Below are 18915 nucleotides of genomic sequence, written 5' to 3'. Positions count from 1 at the left end.
GACAAATATGATAATATGTATACATAATAAACAAAGTTTATAACCTGCCTCAACCGCAGTATTTTATAAATGCACATTTTCTGTTTTATAAAATAACGGACCATCAGCTTTAATTGATCGATGTTCACGATGCACTGTATCGCCGCGGCCTTGTTAATTAACTCTTCAGTTAATTGCGATATTGCCCCTTAATGACTTTTTATCATCGCACTGTCAATTAGTACAATTACGTAAAATTTTTTACATATATAATATTGAATAACCCTGTTTTAACCACTAATCCGTCATTTATAATATTCACACCGACCCGCCGAAACAATATTTTAAACGCGATTAAAAAATAAATTATTTTCGGAACTTATGCATTAATAGTGCGCTCGGCAATTACATTAAAATAGTGCGATAAATACACACCCATCCATATAGCTGTGATTATATCGCCATTACGATGTACAAGCTCGCGATAACGGCTGACTTCATCGCGACGCAAGCCTGTGAAAGCACGCTTCACTGAGTCTCGGCGCGGATTACTCTTTGGTAATGCTTTTGAGGATTTAATCTGATCGAGTTTTCACACTTTTGGGATTGACGCTTAGAGAATAATGCTGAACAGGGGCGTATTCGCTTTGAAAATTCCTATCTGGTGTTAATGCGATCAACAAAGTTGTTAAAGTGAAGCCGTGCATTCGCTTTCGTTTAATAAAAAAATATATTCGTTTTTTTGAAAAACATTCAACTAATGTAGGTAATATATTCAAGATTTTATGTTGGTCGTAAACCAGTATTGATTTTTCAGTATTGTAGCTACATATTTTGACTAAAAAAGCTTAATGTATACGCGACTCAAGAGTTATTAAGCGATGGCGAAGTATTATCGTGCAAGTACTACACGCGTCTCAAATACACATGAATATTTATCAGAAACAGTAAACTTAAGTACGCATCAACTGGCACAAAAATACAAGAAAGCGATCGAGTATAATACTGCCATCCCTGGGAATTTTATTTACATTTTATTCTGCGCTACTAGAGCGCGAGTTGTTGCAATTGAAAACGCAAGAAAGCACGCGCACAGCGAAAGTCTACGCGCAATAAAGACGCGCATTAAAGTATTGACAAATATCACCGCTTCGCAGTCCGTTGTTCCGCGCGTATATACGATAACTTCTCTCCCGCCGTCAGCATTTTCAGCGCGACTGTGACATTTCGCAAATGACTGCGCATCCGCTGTGTAGTAGCGCAGTTGTTCGTCTTGACTCTTCTCTCGCGACGTCGAACGAGCATAAAATCGCGAGATATAGGAGGGCTCGAAATAAAAATGACGTTTGCAAGGACTTGACGAATTATCTGTCTTTCAACGAAGTGAAAGAGTGACTGTAAGTATCGGCGCGTGTAAATTGAACCGACGTTTTCTAAGGACGCGCATTTAGCTTCTCGATATGCCTCGACGATAAACGCTCGTGTTCGTAAGCTAAACGATACATCACACGACGTAATACGTATACACAAGCAGCGTGGTTTGCTTCCGCAGGCAGTAGCAAAACGAAGCCAATGTTAATCCGTGGTCTCGGCCCTCCTCCCGTGATTATAGGGACTCGGCAAACCCTTCCGCGTTCTTGCTTGCATTCCTCCCTGCGGAGGATGACGCCCCCGCAATGATTATCCAGAACTCACATCGGGAGCCGGCTCGCCGAGGAATTCGAGCCCACCGCCGATGCCGCGTTCTGTCCTGTTCATATATGTACACACATGCGCGATTGCGTTCCGGCAGGCCAGGCAGAGCTATGCATATAGAAGGATTACGGTCGACTGATTGCCAGGAGCCCGAGGTGTTTAGATAAAGATTCGGTCCTGAGATTACCAGAATTTCCGGATTTTTCTTATGGAATGGAGACGACCGCCGCCTGATCGTACGTTGAATTTACTACTGGACCAGTGGACTTTTGGACGAGATTGCTAAGATAGGAATTATTTTAGAGTAAATGAGTTCTCGAGAACGTTATAAATTTGTTTGAAGAAGTATTTGGGGGCGATATGAAATTGCGAAACCAAGAGGTGTCGCGTATACTGGAGGAATAATTAGACGTGGCTGTCAGCCGGCAAACATATACGCGAGCGTTTCATTATGTGCAGAATGCGATGTTTTTGCAGTCCCACAAGCCAAGCTGTGCAATCTTCTTGTAGCCAGCACGCGGCGAAAGAGCACACAGCTAAGCTAGCAAAGAAGTGACTATTAGTGTCAGGATTTCGCGGAGATTTATAAAATGTTTATAAGAACTGTATGCTCTACTTTGTGCATTAATTTTTTAATTTTTAATTTTTCTCTGCCCTTTTTAGCTACCCATATTTTAACGATTTTCATAAGCACGAGTTACTGAGAAAGAAATGATTTTTTTCAAGAGGTGACTCATCAAGTTACCTTGTTAGACAATATTGCGGTGAAGTATATAGTTATTTAGAGAAAACAGAGTTGCCTTTGTTACAAAAGTATTTACATTCATGTAATAATAACTTTAAAAACGTAGAATTAAAAGTTGCGTACAAAGAAATTTTATAAGCTATTGCACGAAACTACCCAGAGAAACAATTTATTGTTCTAAATACTCACGCTTTGCTGGTTGTGACGAGAAGTGAGCTATAATGAACGAAGTTGCTTTAATCAAAACACAAGTTTAACATTTTTCGAAAAGAGAAAATTTTTGCTTATAAAAGCACGGCGACCGATAATACATGTTGTTGCCCACTACGGTCTCGCACCTTCTCTGTGTCCCAGTCATGCTCGTGCTGACACCCACTCACACGCGCAAACAGTACGCGACTCCGTATAGCCTTGGCTGGTCCGATTTTCCATATAAGCCCCCTCGGGAACTTAATGCCACTTTGAGCCCGCGCGCCGAAAGCCCTTCCCTTTTGCCAGTTTCCACAGGCTCTCTCTCTCTCTCTCTCTCTCTCTCTCACACACACACACACACACCTGACTTGGACCAGAACTGCTTCATTGTGTGCCACCGACGCGAGCTGATTTAATTACGATTCCCGAAGCCCCCCTCTCTCTCTTCCTCGTGGGCGAGGTCCTGTAAAATTTCATTTGCCTCTGCGCTACTTTCTCGTTACCTGCACACCGCGTCCTTCCTTTTCTTCTTGCTGCAGGTGTGTGTGTGTATATATATATATATATATATATATATATATATATATATATATATATATATATATATATATATATATATATATATATATATATATATATATATATATATATATATATATATATATATATATATATAATATATATATATATATATATATATATATATATATATATATATATATATATATATATATATATATATATATATATATATATATATATATATATATATAGGTATATGATACGCGTAGCCCGAGGCCGGAGAAAGAAATTGTACGACGATACGTGAAAGTTTTTTCCACGAGCGCTTTCTCGATGCTGCAGCCGCGAGTTACAGCGAGCGTAAAGTTTTGCTCGCGAGGCGAGCTTGCAGTGTATATTTATACAGTACGGGTATAGGCAGGTACCGCTCGCAGGTGCGGGGATGCCTCTAGAAAAAGTTTCGCGGATTTCATTGGATCCGGGAACGACGCAAACGAATGGCGCGAGCGCGGAATCGAGCGAAGATAAGTAATTAAACTTCGTCGTGCCTTGGAAATCGGCGTCGAGAAGGTGTAATGAGGTTAGAAGTTCTCGTCGATTTATCGCAAGGCGGTACGCGTTGATGGAAATCGCCCGCGGCAGGTGGTAGTGATTTTTGTAGTCATACTCAATTTTTGCGTTCTTTATGCACATCAGGAATAACTATAACCGAATGCAATTAATAACCCTTGGACCAGCTCTCTCGGCACATACACCCACTGGCTAATTGTTGCCAATCCATCAGATTACAAACCACCACGGACAGAAGCAACAGCAGAGGCTCGCGCTTTGGGCTTGCTTGTATAACAGCGTTTAACTTGGTAACCTGCTTTCGTTGTCGGGGACGGATGCTGCAGTGTACCACGGCTCTCGTTCTTTTACTTGCTTACATGTCTTTCTCCCTCTTTCTCTCTCGGTTTTAAAGGAAGCCCAAAGCTTAACGCAGATAGTTGGAGAAAAGGAAAAGAGAGAAATCGTTCAGAGGATAGCGAATTAAAGCGATTATATTTCGTCGAGGCGAGACAGGTGTGCAGAGACGGTGTTGAAGCACATTTAACGACTAAACCAAGATAATAACAGAGAGATCTTTATACGATATATTAGCAGAAATTTTTAAGTAGCACGCGATCTTTTCATGCGATATTCACATCATGATCGCATTGGCGACGCGAAAGCGAACGTCAGAGAACACGGGACCCCGAGCGCCGTATGCTTTTGGACAATATAATTGTCGTCGTTCGGTTGCTTGCGCGCAATCGTCATGCGGGTTACGTGTGGCTCCAGTGTGTAGCGGATCGAATTACGGGAAACCGAAATCAAGCAGAATCAAAGCCAGAGTCGCCGGTGGTCCGCTTGCTGGTGCGCTTGTGGGTGCCCAATACTCTCGGAACAGTCTTGCCGTTAGGGAATGTGTGCGACTGCGTCTACTATTGAACTAGTACGTTGACGTTGACCTGGCACAAAGCTTAAAATAATCGAACTAACCTATAAAGCATGATTTTAGTCTGGATGTTGTTCCAATTACTTTTGATTAATTTCAATGTCGATTGAATATGACAAACGTACTTATCATTCTATTTCGTTCTCTATGTCGCTGTTTGTTTAGAAAATAATTGTAATTTTGCGCCGATAATATATATTTCAACGAAACTTCGGAGTCCTCGAACACGCCATTATCGTATAATTCACGTTGCGCATCAATGCAGCTGAGCAATTCACATTACCATAAAATTGCACAAAGAATATAATGTACTTCGTAGCTGCAGGCGTGCAAGACGACACGGCTTTGTCGAGTAGCGCAGGACCATCACTAAAAGATCAACACACGTTCCATAACCATCCGCTGCACCCTCTTCAATATCAATCGCCTCCAACTTTCTCCTCTCGTTCTCTATGTGTATAAGCAAAGAAAAAGCCTCGGGAGCAGTCCCCCGCGTTTTAAGGTCACTTTGCGGCACGTGGGCACCCGATACATGGGGTCGCACGCACACGTATGTACACATATATGAGGGCCAGCTAGTTTACAGAGGGAAGACGAGAAGGGACGAGTACTTGCATATTTTTGCTGAACTGGTCGTCCGGGCTCGGCAAGCGTACTGTATACACGGCTTGCTGCCAAAGTTGCCGCATAAAATTTTGCCGGGCGCAGCTGGTGCCCGCGTTTGCGGTACCGTTAACGCAGTGTCGCGAAGGCTTCGGGTAGAGACTGCAACGGAAAGTTGGGCTTTTTGCGATTACAAGTTTTACCGGGCTGATTGACGCTTTGAGAAACTGTTCATTCAGGTTTTTGCGAGAAACTTCTGCGCCACTTTCACGGTGGTCTAGAAAATATTAAAATCTATGGTGGCTTTATTAAATTTTAATAGATTGATTTACACGAAGAAAAAATACCCGCCACACTGACGACGTAAAAGCATGCAGAATCAGTCGTAGTGTAGCCGCAAGTCATAGTAGCCGCAAAATGAAACAGTTTTGGATCGGTCATTTTCCCGCAACGTTTGAACTTTCAAGTACCTGAGTCTCCGGCTAGCGAAAATAGGTGGCGCACAGGCACTTTCCAATTTCCCTCGTCATTTTTCGAGTCTACATATAGCAGTGTGCCACCTGTACTAAAGCTCCCTCGTTGGACCTACGCTTGAGCTGTTGATTCTATAACTGCCTAAGTTTAACGTTATTAGGGTTTCTTTGTTATTTGTTATTGATGGTTTCCTCATTTAAGACTTTTACCTTATACTGTTGAGGCTGCTAAATTAGCTACATAAAGATTGCACAAACATGCAAAGCCTGTTTTCCCATTCCTGCTAAGCTTATCTTTACAAAAAGCTAATCATACCCCACCTTTATTCAATTTCAGCTCTTTCTCAGCCAAGACCAAAGCTTCGCGACCGCAACGAAACGAACAAACGCGTTATCGCACTGTGGGTGACCGTCGTAAAGTGAGCGAGACGCGGCAGGGCGATGCATCGACTGGACGCCTCGTGATAAAGCTACCCCCTTCTGAAACTATACGTTCTCTTCCACGAGCGCGAGATACCTACTACACGCATTCGCTTTATCCCTTGGCTTTAATTTGCCGCTGCGTATTCTCATACGCTCGCAGGCATAAAAGCGCTAGGATATATTGCAGCATTCTGAGAAATTCAAAAACGGAAATGATGGTATGCAGTGATTTATGAAGGGGAGCTTTTAATTTCACGTGATATTTTTTGTAGAATCTGTTATTAAATAAAAAGGAATTCATTTGTTTAGCTTGTTTATACGTTTAATAGAATTAGCGATAAATGAAAAAGGTAATAACAGAATACGCTTATTCGATCGTACGCCTTGACAGATAATATAAACGAATATACATTTCCATGTCCAGCAGCAGAAATGAACAAATTGCGCAGAGCTAACCCATAGTCGCTTTATTACGATAACTTTGAAATTCGCAGAAACTGGCAGCTGCGTGCTAAGCGCACTACATATATAGTATACAGCACACCGAGCTTTGCAGCTTGACGATACTTTGGCAATACGGGGCCCACGCGCACGCACCTGTAACGGCCATTACGACGTAATTATGCACTCTTCGTGTATTATGCACGAGACCTCGCGATATTGCGTCGCCCGCCGCGCTTGCACACGGGCTAAAGCATTATGCTCGGGTTTACAGGAGGGAATTTTGCGACTAGCGCGCCGTATAATTTCGTTGCGTGCCTAAGCGCGCTCGCGAGTTTCAGTTACGGGAGAATCGTTTGATGTGCAGCCTATATAGTTCGGCCGCTTTATAATTGATTGGTTCGCGGTGGAATCGGTTTGTCTGTAGAAGGGCGATTACTTCGATCATACAATGGGTTATCGAGAATTCGAAGCATGCGCGAGGAATTTATATCGTGTATGGTCGGTTAAAACGACAATCACGCTGTCAACTTTACTGCGCCATCCGGAATAACGTGTTTGTGCTCGCGTTTGTTGCTCGCGCCTATTCAAGTTCCCAGTTTGGTAATAAGAAACTGTTTCTACTGGATATACAAATTAGCGAGAGCAACTTGGGCGAACAACAATTCAAATACGGTGAAACTTTGTAAACAGAGGTCGTTTCGTCGCTTAAAGTGTTATACTAAACCACGTGAATTAACGAATACGATACCTACGACAGAAATAATCAACGTACGTTTAAAAAGCTCGTGCGAGTATACGTAGCATCGCTTGGAAAAATTCAATCTCCCTCCGTGAGCACCTTGCGAGATCGTCACCCAGAAAATAATGCTTCAAAATGAATAAACGAGCTTTGTCGTATCTATATAGCTAAAAAGCCCTCACCTCGGTTCCGGATCGTAAGCTCGGAATCTCGTTACCCGAACTTTGACGTTTTATAATATACAGCCGCCGCGGCTGCGCGCGCGCGCGACGAAAAGTGAATTAATGAATAAATAAAAGATGCAGCGCCTGCAACTGGGTTAATTAGGTGCAGCAGCTGCGGATACCGTAGAGATGTGTATAAAGTAAGGCACCGGGAGGACGAGGCCTGAGAGTTAAGTTCAATTCGTGTCTATGAGAGAGAGAGAGAGAGAGAGAGAGAGAGAGAGAGAGAGAGAGAGCGAGGGAGAGAGAGAGGGACAGACTGAAGGGGTGGAGAGGGGGTGAGAGAGAGAGAGAGAGAGAGAGAGAGAGAGGCGCAGGCGAGGAAGGATTAAGCGGGGCGACGACGACGCGGGCTTGCACAAGCTGATCTAACTAAATGGAACGTTACGGCGAGTGCGCGACAGACGCCGTCGTATAAGTCATTGCGGTGGTGTAGAAAAAAAGTGAAAATGACTGCAGAGATACGGAGGAAAAGAAATGCGTTACGGATTAGAGGAGATTGTCGAGATTCGTTTCAAGTATACTGTGGTGATTATGATAAGAATAGTCAGTGTACCCCGGTTGCTATGTTTAGTTAACGGCGATTAAAAGCTTCGAGCAGTTCAACCATTGAGGCAGCTTTTGAGCGCAAAAAAAACTAATTTGTCCATTCGACTGTAATCCGCTTTGAATTAATTGAAAAGCACGAGTCAGAGCTCTTCGTTCAAATTGAATAAATAAAAAAAGGCTCAACGGAATTTAGCCTGGGGCATACAAAAATCAATACGAGTAATCGAAAAAATTCTACTCGGGGTAAAATGGATTATGCAATTTACCGAAAATTCTAGGAAAAAAGTCTATTCCGAGCTCCACAGCCTCTCGATAAGCGCTCCGGTTCGCAGCAGCACACTGCACATGTCCAGGAAGGGGTGCGGCGGCGGCTCGCCGGTCGGGAGTGGGGGTAGTGGCGAAAGAGCGGCGACGGAGACGGCGCGGGATTCAGTAGTAACCCTCCGGCTACCGCGCTGGGACGTTGTACAGCGGTTCGCGTTGCTTGGTGTCTTATCGCGCCGGTGAGCAGCACGTGCGTATCTCTCGCTCGCCCTTGTCTCTCGTGGACAAAGTGCCGAGGTTTTGAAAACTGTGCGCCGAGAGAGAGAAATTTCGTGTGGGTCTCTTAGTGGTTTCGTATTTTGGAAAAAGCGGATAATGTGAAGTTTTGCCGAGGGGTGGAGAAGGAATTTTGATCAAAGGTGAGGGGGATGATGCTCGTGGTTGAGCTGGTGGTGACGGTCGTGGTGGTTTGATAAAGCGGTAAGCCTATTTTTTTAGACGCGAGAGCTTGCGGTTGACTCGCTTATCGAAGCGCACATCGCGTGGGATAACCAAGTTTTTTTCGACAGTCAGATATGTCGATATGTCAAGTTTGGAAGGAATTAGCGATTTGAGAGGATCGAGGAAGAAAATAAAACAGATTTAATTAATAAAAGTAAATGTTCGAGTGGATTGGATTACGCGCTGATGTATTAACGGCAGATACTTTTACAACTGAGTGGAGTAATTGGAACCGGATCAAAATCTTTCAAACGATTCCATTTCAAATTTAATTAAAATCCGGTTTGATTAAACAGTGATTGAAATTCTTAAATACATCCATAGTACGCACTTGGTAATATGAAATAAAAGTTTTAGCGTATATTCGGCGATAAAAAGAGAAGCTATCGAATCAGACCGAAATGATGGATGGCGTGAAAGATTGATTTTTCGAGATGATATTGAAAAGTCGGAACTTGAAGGAAAAAAACTTTTTTCAATTGCACGCACTGACAACGCGGTACACAAAAAACTGAGGACTATATACCTGCGCTGATCGCACTCGTCCAAACATCAAACGTCGAGTTTTTGCGCGTCATATCGTAATGCGCAATAAAAAATCTTGTTTTTTGACAACGAGAGATGTCTACTTCTATAGAAATGAAAAGCTCCGATCGACGGCTGTACGCGTTCTTTTTAATTAAAACCTGAAAACCGGCTCGGCGTATTTTACGAAGAGGCTGAGCTGCATGTCGATGAGTAAATGTATGGGACTAGGTGGAACGGAATATAAAGCAGTAAAAGCCGTGCATTAATCTTGCGAACTTTTGTATCATTTTTGGAAGCTGACTGTAATCAATCAGCGATTACAACGGGGGATCGTCCGCATGAATAAGTTTGACATGATAAATAAAGCTGGAGCGAGTGATAAAATTCGTTCTTAATTAAAGTTATTGATAAAAAGCAGTTCTAATTAAAATGTATCAAATTGTAAATTAATAGGCGATCAGCGAGTCTGATCGAATGAGTTTTGGTGTAAACTAAGTAGCACTTGCTTTATCCATATAGTCCAAGTATTGGCCAACAGACGGAGGGCTGAAATAAAATAACAAAAGATAACGTCAAGCGAAAACCACGCAACGACGCAATAAAAAATTTAAGAGCCATGAACGTGTAAATGATATTTCAAACAATTGCCTCATTTATTCATATACATACAAGCGGCTGCTCTCGTAAAATACGCTTTCACACCGTCGTGCCACCGGCTGCATTTAAAAGCCGAGAAGCGCGCTCTCAATCTGAAAATCAATACATAATAATCGCGCGTCCCCGCAGTAGTCGGCCATCCTTTAATTAAGCTCCCAAATAATAACGACGCTCTAAACCATCCCCCACACGGCCAACTTCTCCCCTTTGAATCATAATAAAACTAATTAACATTCGGCGCGAGCGCGCCGCCATAAAAATGCCGTTTGCATTTAGTGCAACGCCCGCTTGGGGGGTAAGAGTTGCTGCCCGCGGTGTTTCATTGTCAGGGTTCGCAAAGAAAAAGAGCGCGGGTGGGAGGGAGAGAGACGATGCGCCGTCCTTGTCTACCGCCTCTTCATTCTTGTTTACTTCTTTCGCGCCGGAGTTTCTGGCAATTAAAAGTTCGAATCGACCGCTATTAGCACCTTGAACTCATTCTTCCCGCGTCCCGCTAAGTTCTAAGCAAACTTTGCGCGGCCTTTGATCGTATCGCTGCCGCGAGGGCAACAACTCTTGATGTATAATCGTATACAATAGATCGTAACTTTTTGCTCGATTTTGTAGCGGAAAAATAATACGCAGTAGAACACGATATGATTTGTTCGTCTGATGCACAATTTTTCACAGCAAGTTGGAAACTTTGAAACCATCTGTCACGAGTCATAAACGATAAGCATAACAACGCCGAGAGCTAGACGCGCTAACAAACCCGCCATAGGAAAAAAGCCGCGTCGAAAGGCATCCTGACGCTAATTCACGAGCTGCGAAACATTCGCTCAGCTGCGAGCGGCGCTGTAGCGCAGTTTTTTGCACGTCAAATTCATCCCGTTGTATAATTCCAAGCCTGAAATTCTCGCGTGCGACTGGCAGTTTTACTCGTTCGGTGTGCGCGCGATAAGAGGCGAGGATGAGAGAACGCGACGGCCGCGGAAAATCGAAAGACAAAGAGCGCGAGCGCGCGCGACAAATATAAAGCCTGACTGAAAAAATAGAGAAGCGTCCAGCGACGGGACGAGACAGAGCTGCGAACACAGAGCGAGCGCATCTGCGAAACCGGAGATATGGAGAACGGAGCGTCAGGTTCGCCGAAAAGCTGCATTCGAGAAAAGGGACGAGATATGAGGGTATACGGCAAAAAATGCGGCTCTCAGCGAGCGTAATTCTTTGTCGAGAGGCTGGCTCTAATGGATTTTTAGTTATGTGTATAGCGTCCGCAGCACGCGCGCAAAAAGCCAGAGACTCGAGCCCGCACCCGTACGGCTACTCGAAGAAATTAATTCCGATTGCCGCTATCGTCGCGGCCCGGATAAAACGAGAGGCAGTTAAGGCAGGATTTACAGGGAAAATTGCGAAGAGAACGTTCCCTTTTTTCGCCCAGCAGCTCGCGTGCAGCCTCGGTTTGCGCCGGGTCGTTTGCAGCGAACGGCGCGGAAAACTCCTTTGGGAGGCTGCGGCTGCTCTTTTTTTTCTGCCGCCAGCCCGTTTCCGAGAGGCTCATTTAAAACAATAATGGAGCAATGCTGTTTATTTGTTTGGGATTGCGCAGGACTTGCTTTCCTGGCGATAACAGAGTGAGATTTGCAGGGTTTTTACAAATCGAAATTTGATATTCCGCGGTGGAAGCGGAATATTATAACTACATTTCATTGTTAAAGAATCAAGCAACTAAAAAGGATAAAAGATTCCACGTACCTCAAATTCAGAATTTCCCACCGCATCAGGCGCTCAAACTCGTTGGAGACTTCGCATCGTATTTGCCGGCAAACCCAGCCATCAACTTCATCGTCCGCTTGCTCGCCAAAAACTTGCCTCTGCAAGAAGAAAAAAATTGTCAACCGCATCCAAGGACAAAAAGCCGGATTCGACGACCAGAACGAGGACGAAACTTTCCGCGATCATCCGCGTATTTTTTCGGAAGTACGGACTTTGTGCGGTTTTCGGCACTTTTTAATGCGTCCGCTGAATTTTTTGCGGATGAAACGACCATAAAGTTTGTTTCTTTTTCTCGTTGAATTAAATCTTGTTTTATCGATTTAATAAGAAATATAATTGCAGTAATTGAATAACGAGAAAAGTTGCGCTAAATTCTTCGATTTACCAGAGGCATATTTCAACGCGCGACACTCTCGCCCTCAATCCCCGCGAGCGCGCTCACTTCGATGTCGCGAAATCTGTAATCCATAATCTTTTCGTCGTATCAATCGAACTGGAACATCTCGAATAAAAGCAGTAGAGTAGAGCATCGCCGCCTCTCGAAACTGTTCGTGCTCTATATAGCTTTTAAAGAAAAACGCACGACGTGTACAGCTTTGGGCTTGGGCGCGTGCTACCTCGTAAATACGAATTTTTATGAGGTTTTCGCCGGTTTCACGAGACTGCAGCTTTTATTTTCTCCCCCACGTTGCCGACGTCTCGCTGTTATACGCTCGAAAGACTCGCAAAGCCGCGACGATCACTCGCAACATTTATACCTCCCCGTTTCGCTTGCTCTTTTTTTGCTTTGTTTCGCCGCATCGCGCTGTTCCCTGTATCTATAATGAAAAAAATCTGCATCGAGATAGTGATTTTTTGAAACGGAGAACAAAGCGCCGTCGGACGCGGAGCCTTGTTTACACGTGTATGTCTATATGCGGAGGGTAAATATAGAAGTATGCGCGGCCGGTGTGAAAGACGCGCTCATCTGCATACGCATGCAAATGTGTGCTGCAGCCGCGTTGCTGCTCCGCTCTCTGCTCCTGTTTTTACGAAAGCGAGACGGTTACAAATTCATATATCGTACGTGCTTCTGTCTCCAGCTGCTGTAAATTACACCGCCGAGTTTCGCGCGTGCGACTTTAATTTAGTTTGAAAAAAGAATTTTGATCTACAAGTCGGCCGTGACACCGAGAGGTCAATTATTGATAACCAAAAATGAAGGATAAAACTCTCGGTTAATATTTCAGTCGCAGCGCTATAGACTCGCCTTTTGGCTCAGGCCCACACACACACACGCGCGCGCGCGCGATCGAGGGGATAATCCAGCGTAAGCGTGTCGGTCCGATAAGCGAGTTAACCGACTCGAGTTATCGAGTCTCTATATATATGTGGGGGAGAGAGCGAGATGTGAGCAGCAGCTATATTCCCTCCTTAACAGAGAGAGAGAGAGAGAGAGAGAGAGAGAGAGAGAGAGAGAGAGAGAGAGAGAGAGAGAGAGAGAGAGAGACTCGCCGCGTCTCGGTCTCTCCCCCGGGAGTCGCGAGGAACAGCCAAAGGCACGTGCCGGCTGTGCTACTACGACAACGGCGATGCGTGAATTCCACGCCCCTCATCCGGAAATTACCGACATTGCAGCCGCCGATGGGGAATCCCCGGACTGCAGCAGCTCGGCTCTCATCTTTCGGACGGCGTCCCGCTCCCGTGCTCCTCGTTGCAGCCAAACGTGAGGGGATTTTTCATGTGGACTGAGCGAGAGTCGCCGAAATTCCTAGCCGCTCCGTGTTGTTCTTCTAAGCTTGTAAGCTTCGGACGATACCGGGATGCCGAGAGTCGGCCGGCGCTGCCGCAGCTGCTGAGCCGTCGAGTGAACAGTGCGCGCGTTGATCACGTGTAATAGGAGCTAGAGCAGCCAATGTGTTGCACCGGCGGTGGCGGTGCCGCCGCAGGCGGTACCAGGATGACGAGGTGCGGCCTGCTCTGCGGTATGGCTGCCTTGGCAGCTCTCAGCGCGGCCGTTCTCGGACCGGCTTGGCTTCACACCGAGGAAAGGCTACCCTACCTGCCAAGACACCTCGCCAACATCGTCAGCGTCAGGTTCAAGCTCGGGCTGTTCAAGGTCTGTCCAAAGATCGTCAAGCCTGCTAATCTCACCACCCGTAAGTCGATTGAAATGTTGTCTAACTTTTTTTCTCAAAATATACATGTCGTGCAGCCATCAGGAGAGGTCGAAGAAAAGCGCTTCGAATCCTGAACCGTCCGCGGGAAAAAGGTCCGAGCGACGACTAAACTAATGCTTTCTCGCTGCGCGCGAGCGTACACGAGACATTCGACGTTGAAAGTTAACGTAAAAACAAAGGAGGGGCGTAAAAACAAAAGGCGCAGCGGGGGTGGGGAAGGCGGAAGTGGAAGAAAAGGAGGCAGTTAGCTCCGTCTCGTTCCTTCGCTCGCTGCTGCTGCTGCACAGCATCCATCCGGGCGATGACAATTTCTTTTTATTTTCCCCGTCTCGTCTCCCTGCCGCCTCTGCTTCTGTCGTCGTATCTGGGGAAGGACGCTCCCCCTTCCCTTTATTTCCGCCTTGATTTTTCCGCCTTTTTTTCGGAGTCGCTATCTATTCCCGCGCGTATACAGACGATACCCATCTTCCTCTCCGCTCCCTTTTTACTCTCGACTCTGCAGAAGCAGCTCTACTCAACGTCGGTAAGCAAATTTCTGTTTCGATGAGGTGAGACGTGCGCCGCTATCTCGTTTCTGCCTCTTTCCTGCGCGCTATCTCTTGTTGTATCTCCGCGTTGCCGCTGACCCCGATGCATCGACCTCGTTAAGAGCTTTAAAGAAGACGGTGGCGGCTCCCGAGGGCTCTCGGAAATTTCGACACTGTCTTCTGCAATATCGGCGAGTGAGCGAGCGAGATTTTCCATTAAACAATGGCTCGAGAATTCAAGGATTGTATTGTATACATTGTAGCGCTTTTTCATTCTCAGCGGAGGAAACGAAGTCGTTTTTGCTAAATTCACGCTTCGCTTCCCGCTGTTAATTGAATCGGTCACGAGTAGGTTACTGTTATTGCACATATTAACGAGGACGCGTGCGTCGATTCGGTGTAATGAACATTGACCTAATAATGTATTTATACGAGCGTGTACGCGATGTTCATTCATTAGTCAAAATACTCCGACGATATATCGATCGATCAAAGCTCCGCTTTATGATACATCTTTCTGGCTTGCAATATATCAGAATAAAGCGTGACGGTGATGCCTTCGCAGGGATTTCAAAGAATCTTCAGTTAATTGCGAATAAAAGCGCGTCGCTGTACGGTCAAAAGTGCGCGAGCAACTGCAATAAAGACTCCGGCGGCCGCGGGGAAGAACTTTATAAGAAAGGGATTTTAAAGCTTAAAATATCTCCCTTGAAGTGCTTTTTGCAGTTTAAAGCGCTGGAGCTCGCGCGGCCATCGCTATCCTCAACTTGTTCAACTTAATATGAATTAAAAGCCGCGTAAAAGTGACAGACGCCCTCCCTGTTCGACATTAACGTCGCGCCGCGCACACTATATGGATAACCAACCCCAGTGAATCGATTCTTCCCCGCTCGGCGATTCTCTCGTTCTCTTTCTCTCGATACACGTACACGCACGCGAGTCGTAATATCCGGGCTAGCAGCCGACTCCTGTTAAATGGAGCGCGCACGTCTCGGAAGTAACCCATCCTCGTACATCTAATCGAAATTCCCACCCCCTCGATCAAAAAAAGAAAGAAGGAGCGAGGAGCCGTGGAAAATAAAAGCGAGAGAAGCTCGAGCGCGCGGGGTATAAGGACGGATTTCGGAATCGCTGACGGAAAAAAGGAGAAATGGAAAGAGAGAGAGGGAGAGAGAGGGCGAGAGAGGATATAAGACGCAGAGCGAAGCCGCAAAGTTACGCGTCTCGAGCTTTTTCTGGATTCCTCGGGGGATCGACTTTCCCTTTCTCTCTCTCTCTCTCTCTCTCTCTCTCTCTCTCTCACTTTCAACCGCTGGAGAGTCTGGTCTTTGCAGGAAAACAACGACGAAAGTAGAGCTCTGGATTCCTGGGCTTGTCCTCGCTTGCCTTTTGTTTTTTCTCTCTCTCTCACTTCTCTCGCCTCTCTCGTTTCTTCTACGAGTAAAAAAGTAGGAGGGAATAGCAGTAGCAGCTGTCCGGGAATATTCAGATGCGGAATTCAGCAAATGCGCTTTGCTCAGCTCGGCGAAAATTCCAGAGCAGTGTGTGTGTTTGTGAAAAAGTGCTAGATACGAGCGAAGTCGGTAAATCTGATTGCGAGGGAGATTTAATCCGGAGTATAGCGAGAGGAACCACGTCGCTGGCCTGTCTTGTGTGGAGCTCTCTGTGTGTATATATGTGAGTCTCGTACGAGAAAGGGAAGCGGGCGATTTACCAGAGTTCTCCGATAATCGCTCCGGCAATGGGACAAATCACCCAGACGATCGCTGCTTCGTAGACTCGGAGTCGCTGTAAATTGCAGTGGGTGGCGCAGTACCTCCTTGCACGACGAATGGACATTTTCTGCTAATGCATTTTGAGTGTAATGCACATGTGAAATAGAGAACATTGATTTTTATCGATGCATTCTATTGTTTTCTATATAAATTCAACGCGAACGCAAACAACCACAGAACATACACCGCTGCACTTAATGCACATTAGGGGATAGAGCAGCGAGAGCAAAGTTAAGGAGTCTCTTATTATCGCTGCCATTAGGGCAGTAGCGGGAGTAGGGCTCAATTGAGAAATCCACAGCGGGCTGTGTAGCGGCGAGAAAATCGATGACGACATCGAGGCTGGGAAAGACGACTGTCTATGTGAAGGCGCAGAGAGGAAAGAAGCGAGAGGCGATATTCCCTCCAATAGCTCGCCGCCAGTCGAGCTAGTGACTAATGACTGCGGCATTAAATAAAACGATCGCTACTCTCTCCGCCCTGAGTGGTGTATAAGCTTTCCTCTTCTTTCCTGCTTCTCGTTCGGCTTTTGCCGCGTGCATGTACGGAAAAAGACGGTAAGAGCGGTGACGAACGAGCGCGCGTGCGATATATCGCGTACAGTAAAACAATTGATAGATGTGATGTCGCGACGCTTTTTATGCGGACGCTGAACGCCCTTGGAGGGCAAGCGTTCGATTGGCCTTTGTTTGTTTTAAACGGAGGCTCTGTATTGACGCAGAGTTGTTTTTGTGCCATCGCATTGTTTGCAGGATGAAATATTGAGAGGCAGTGTGATTTTCCAATCGTCCCGCAAGGCTATCCCCGAAATACTGCGGTGAAGGTTGTCTGGGCCAATTAGACGGTTTCCACTTCATAGGCTTGCTCGAGTAGAGCAACCACGGTGTGGTCAGACGCGCTCTAAATTCTAAATTCCCGTATAATCGGATAAAGGGGAAATTTTGATATTCCTCAACGTCTCGCTTAATATCTTTCTCCGTGTCCTTATTCTGAGCCACCTATCCATCTTACCGGCAAGTTCGCACTTTCGCTTTGTCACGACACTGCTCTCCTCCGTCGCGCCACAGCCAAACTTTGAATTTCACTTCCTCCTCCATACCGCCGTGCTCTTTTCGGCTGCTCCGCATGATTTCCTCCCTCCCGCGCGATAAGTCGTGTCGCCAATGAAGACAAATCGTCGTTGCGTCTCGCAGCGGTTTTACGAACGGAGGGGTAATTAATTGCCGCAGCAGCTCCGGCGCTCTGCGCGCTTTTTCATAGTCTGTTTGCAGCGCCGACGGTCGCTATTTGTTACCCGCTGGAATTAGCATTCGCGGAGGGCTCCGCTCTTTGTCGCGCAGAGACGACGTCGATTTTTTCGCGAAGCGGTTTTGCGGCGCCTTCTCTGCAGGCGCTTATGTTTGGCTGTTGCGATGAATGTAATTGCGCTGCTACAGCTGCGCGTCGATGATGTCTCGCGAGTTTTTACCGCCGGAAGAGATACCGCTCGTTAGTGATTAATCGCGGCCGCGTAATTTATGGCGTTTCTTTCATCCGATGAAACTGCCGGGTCTGGTTCGTGGTGATTTACGATTGTGAATTACTCGCTGTATTTCGGTGATCAACCGTGCACCTTCCGAGGCGAGGATTAGGTCCGAGACCAATCATATCTCGAAACTCCAAACACAGTCGGCCCCTCGCTTTGGCCGTGTTCTATATCTCGCACGGTGGAGTACAGCCACTCGTACAGCAGCGTCTTCAACAGTCGTCCTCCCCGACAACGCTTGCTTTTCCTTCCTTCCTCATCGCAGTGGTAGCTCGGATTATACGAGAAATCGACACCCCCTCCGATGATCCCTGCAAGTCGTTGGGGGATTTGCAATGTAAGCCTCGGAGTCGGCGGCGTTGGTGGAGACAGCCGGAGTTTCTAACTCGAGACGACGATAAAGTCGAGCGACAGCGACGTGCTCCGGTCGAATTGGCGAGTCAAGCTGTCTCCTAGTCGCTGTATGTATACCTTCGCGGAACTTGCATGGAGAGACATTTTTTCCGCCCACGAGTCCGTTAGTTAGTTTTTATCTCCCGCTGCACGGTTGTACTTCCAGCGTACCACTGAATTTGCCGCTGCAAAGAGCAGTTCAAACACGCGCGAAAATTTCGTAAAATTCTGGCACACACCAGCGTCGGGTCTCTCTACACAGCGCAGTAGTGCGAGCGGTAAAAGCGGTGCGCAACTGCACTCCGTCGCTTAGCGGCCGCGCGCAGGATTATTCCGAGAGGTGTATTTACGGCGGGTCGTCGCACTCCCGCGCGCGCGCGAGCGCTAATACTCGAGCGACCGAGAGAGGGGGGGACATTAACATAACATTAGCCGTTTGCATTAATCCGGAATACATCAAGTGTCGAGCGAAAGAATGAAGGGAGGTGGAAGAGAGTGAGAGGAAAAAGTTTCGAGCTTGCGAGAGGAAAAAGCGAAATATGGCCGAGGGAGAAATAGCCGGTGTGTAGCGTGCGCGCGCGTAGAAAAAAAGAGGTTAGTGGGAGGAACGTCGTAAAAATGTTGATGCATTGTAGACTTTTTGCAGCTGCACACGCGGTCGAGAAAGTGCGCTCGCGAGAGCGAGAGAGAGAAAGAGAGCGAGTTGGCGCAATTTATCGATCCTTTATTTCAGTCTTCGCGCGCGCGGCTTATAGCGGATTAA

The 18915-nt window shown here is 46.3% G+C and overlaps 1 protein-coding gene across 3 annotated transcripts in view; it reads left to right on the top strand.

The window, feature by feature from the left end:
- The first annotated feature begins 8500 nt into the window (after nucleotides 1–8500).
- The window catches only part of LOC100678312, a 100843-nt gene continuing 90428 nt past the window's right edge, over nucleotides 8501–18915 (top strand). Inside the window, exons 1-2 of one of the 3 annotated variants that reach the window (XM_016990084.2) lie at nucleotides 8501–8751; nucleotides 13391–13911. In XM_016990084.2, the coding sequence (XP_016845573.1) occupies nucleotides 13668–13911 (244 nt within the window). In that variant the 5' untranslated portion in view covers nucleotides 8501–8751; nucleotides 13391–13667. Of the gene's footprint in view, nucleotides 8813–13390; nucleotides 13912–18915 lie in introns of all 3 variants that reach the window. The other 2 variants (XM_016990083.2, XM_031931696.1) reach the window with 2 other exon arrangements.

This window comes from Nasonia vitripennis, chromosome 5 (genome assembly GCF_009193385.2).
Source record: "Nasonia vitripennis strain AsymCx chromosome 5, Nvit_psr_1.1, whole genome shotgun sequence".
NCBI classification, from domain to species: Eukaryota; Metazoa; Arthropoda; class Insecta; order Hymenoptera; family Pteromalidae; genus Nasonia; species Nasonia vitripennis.
This window is presented reverse-complemented; position numbering and strand designations above follow the sequence as displayed.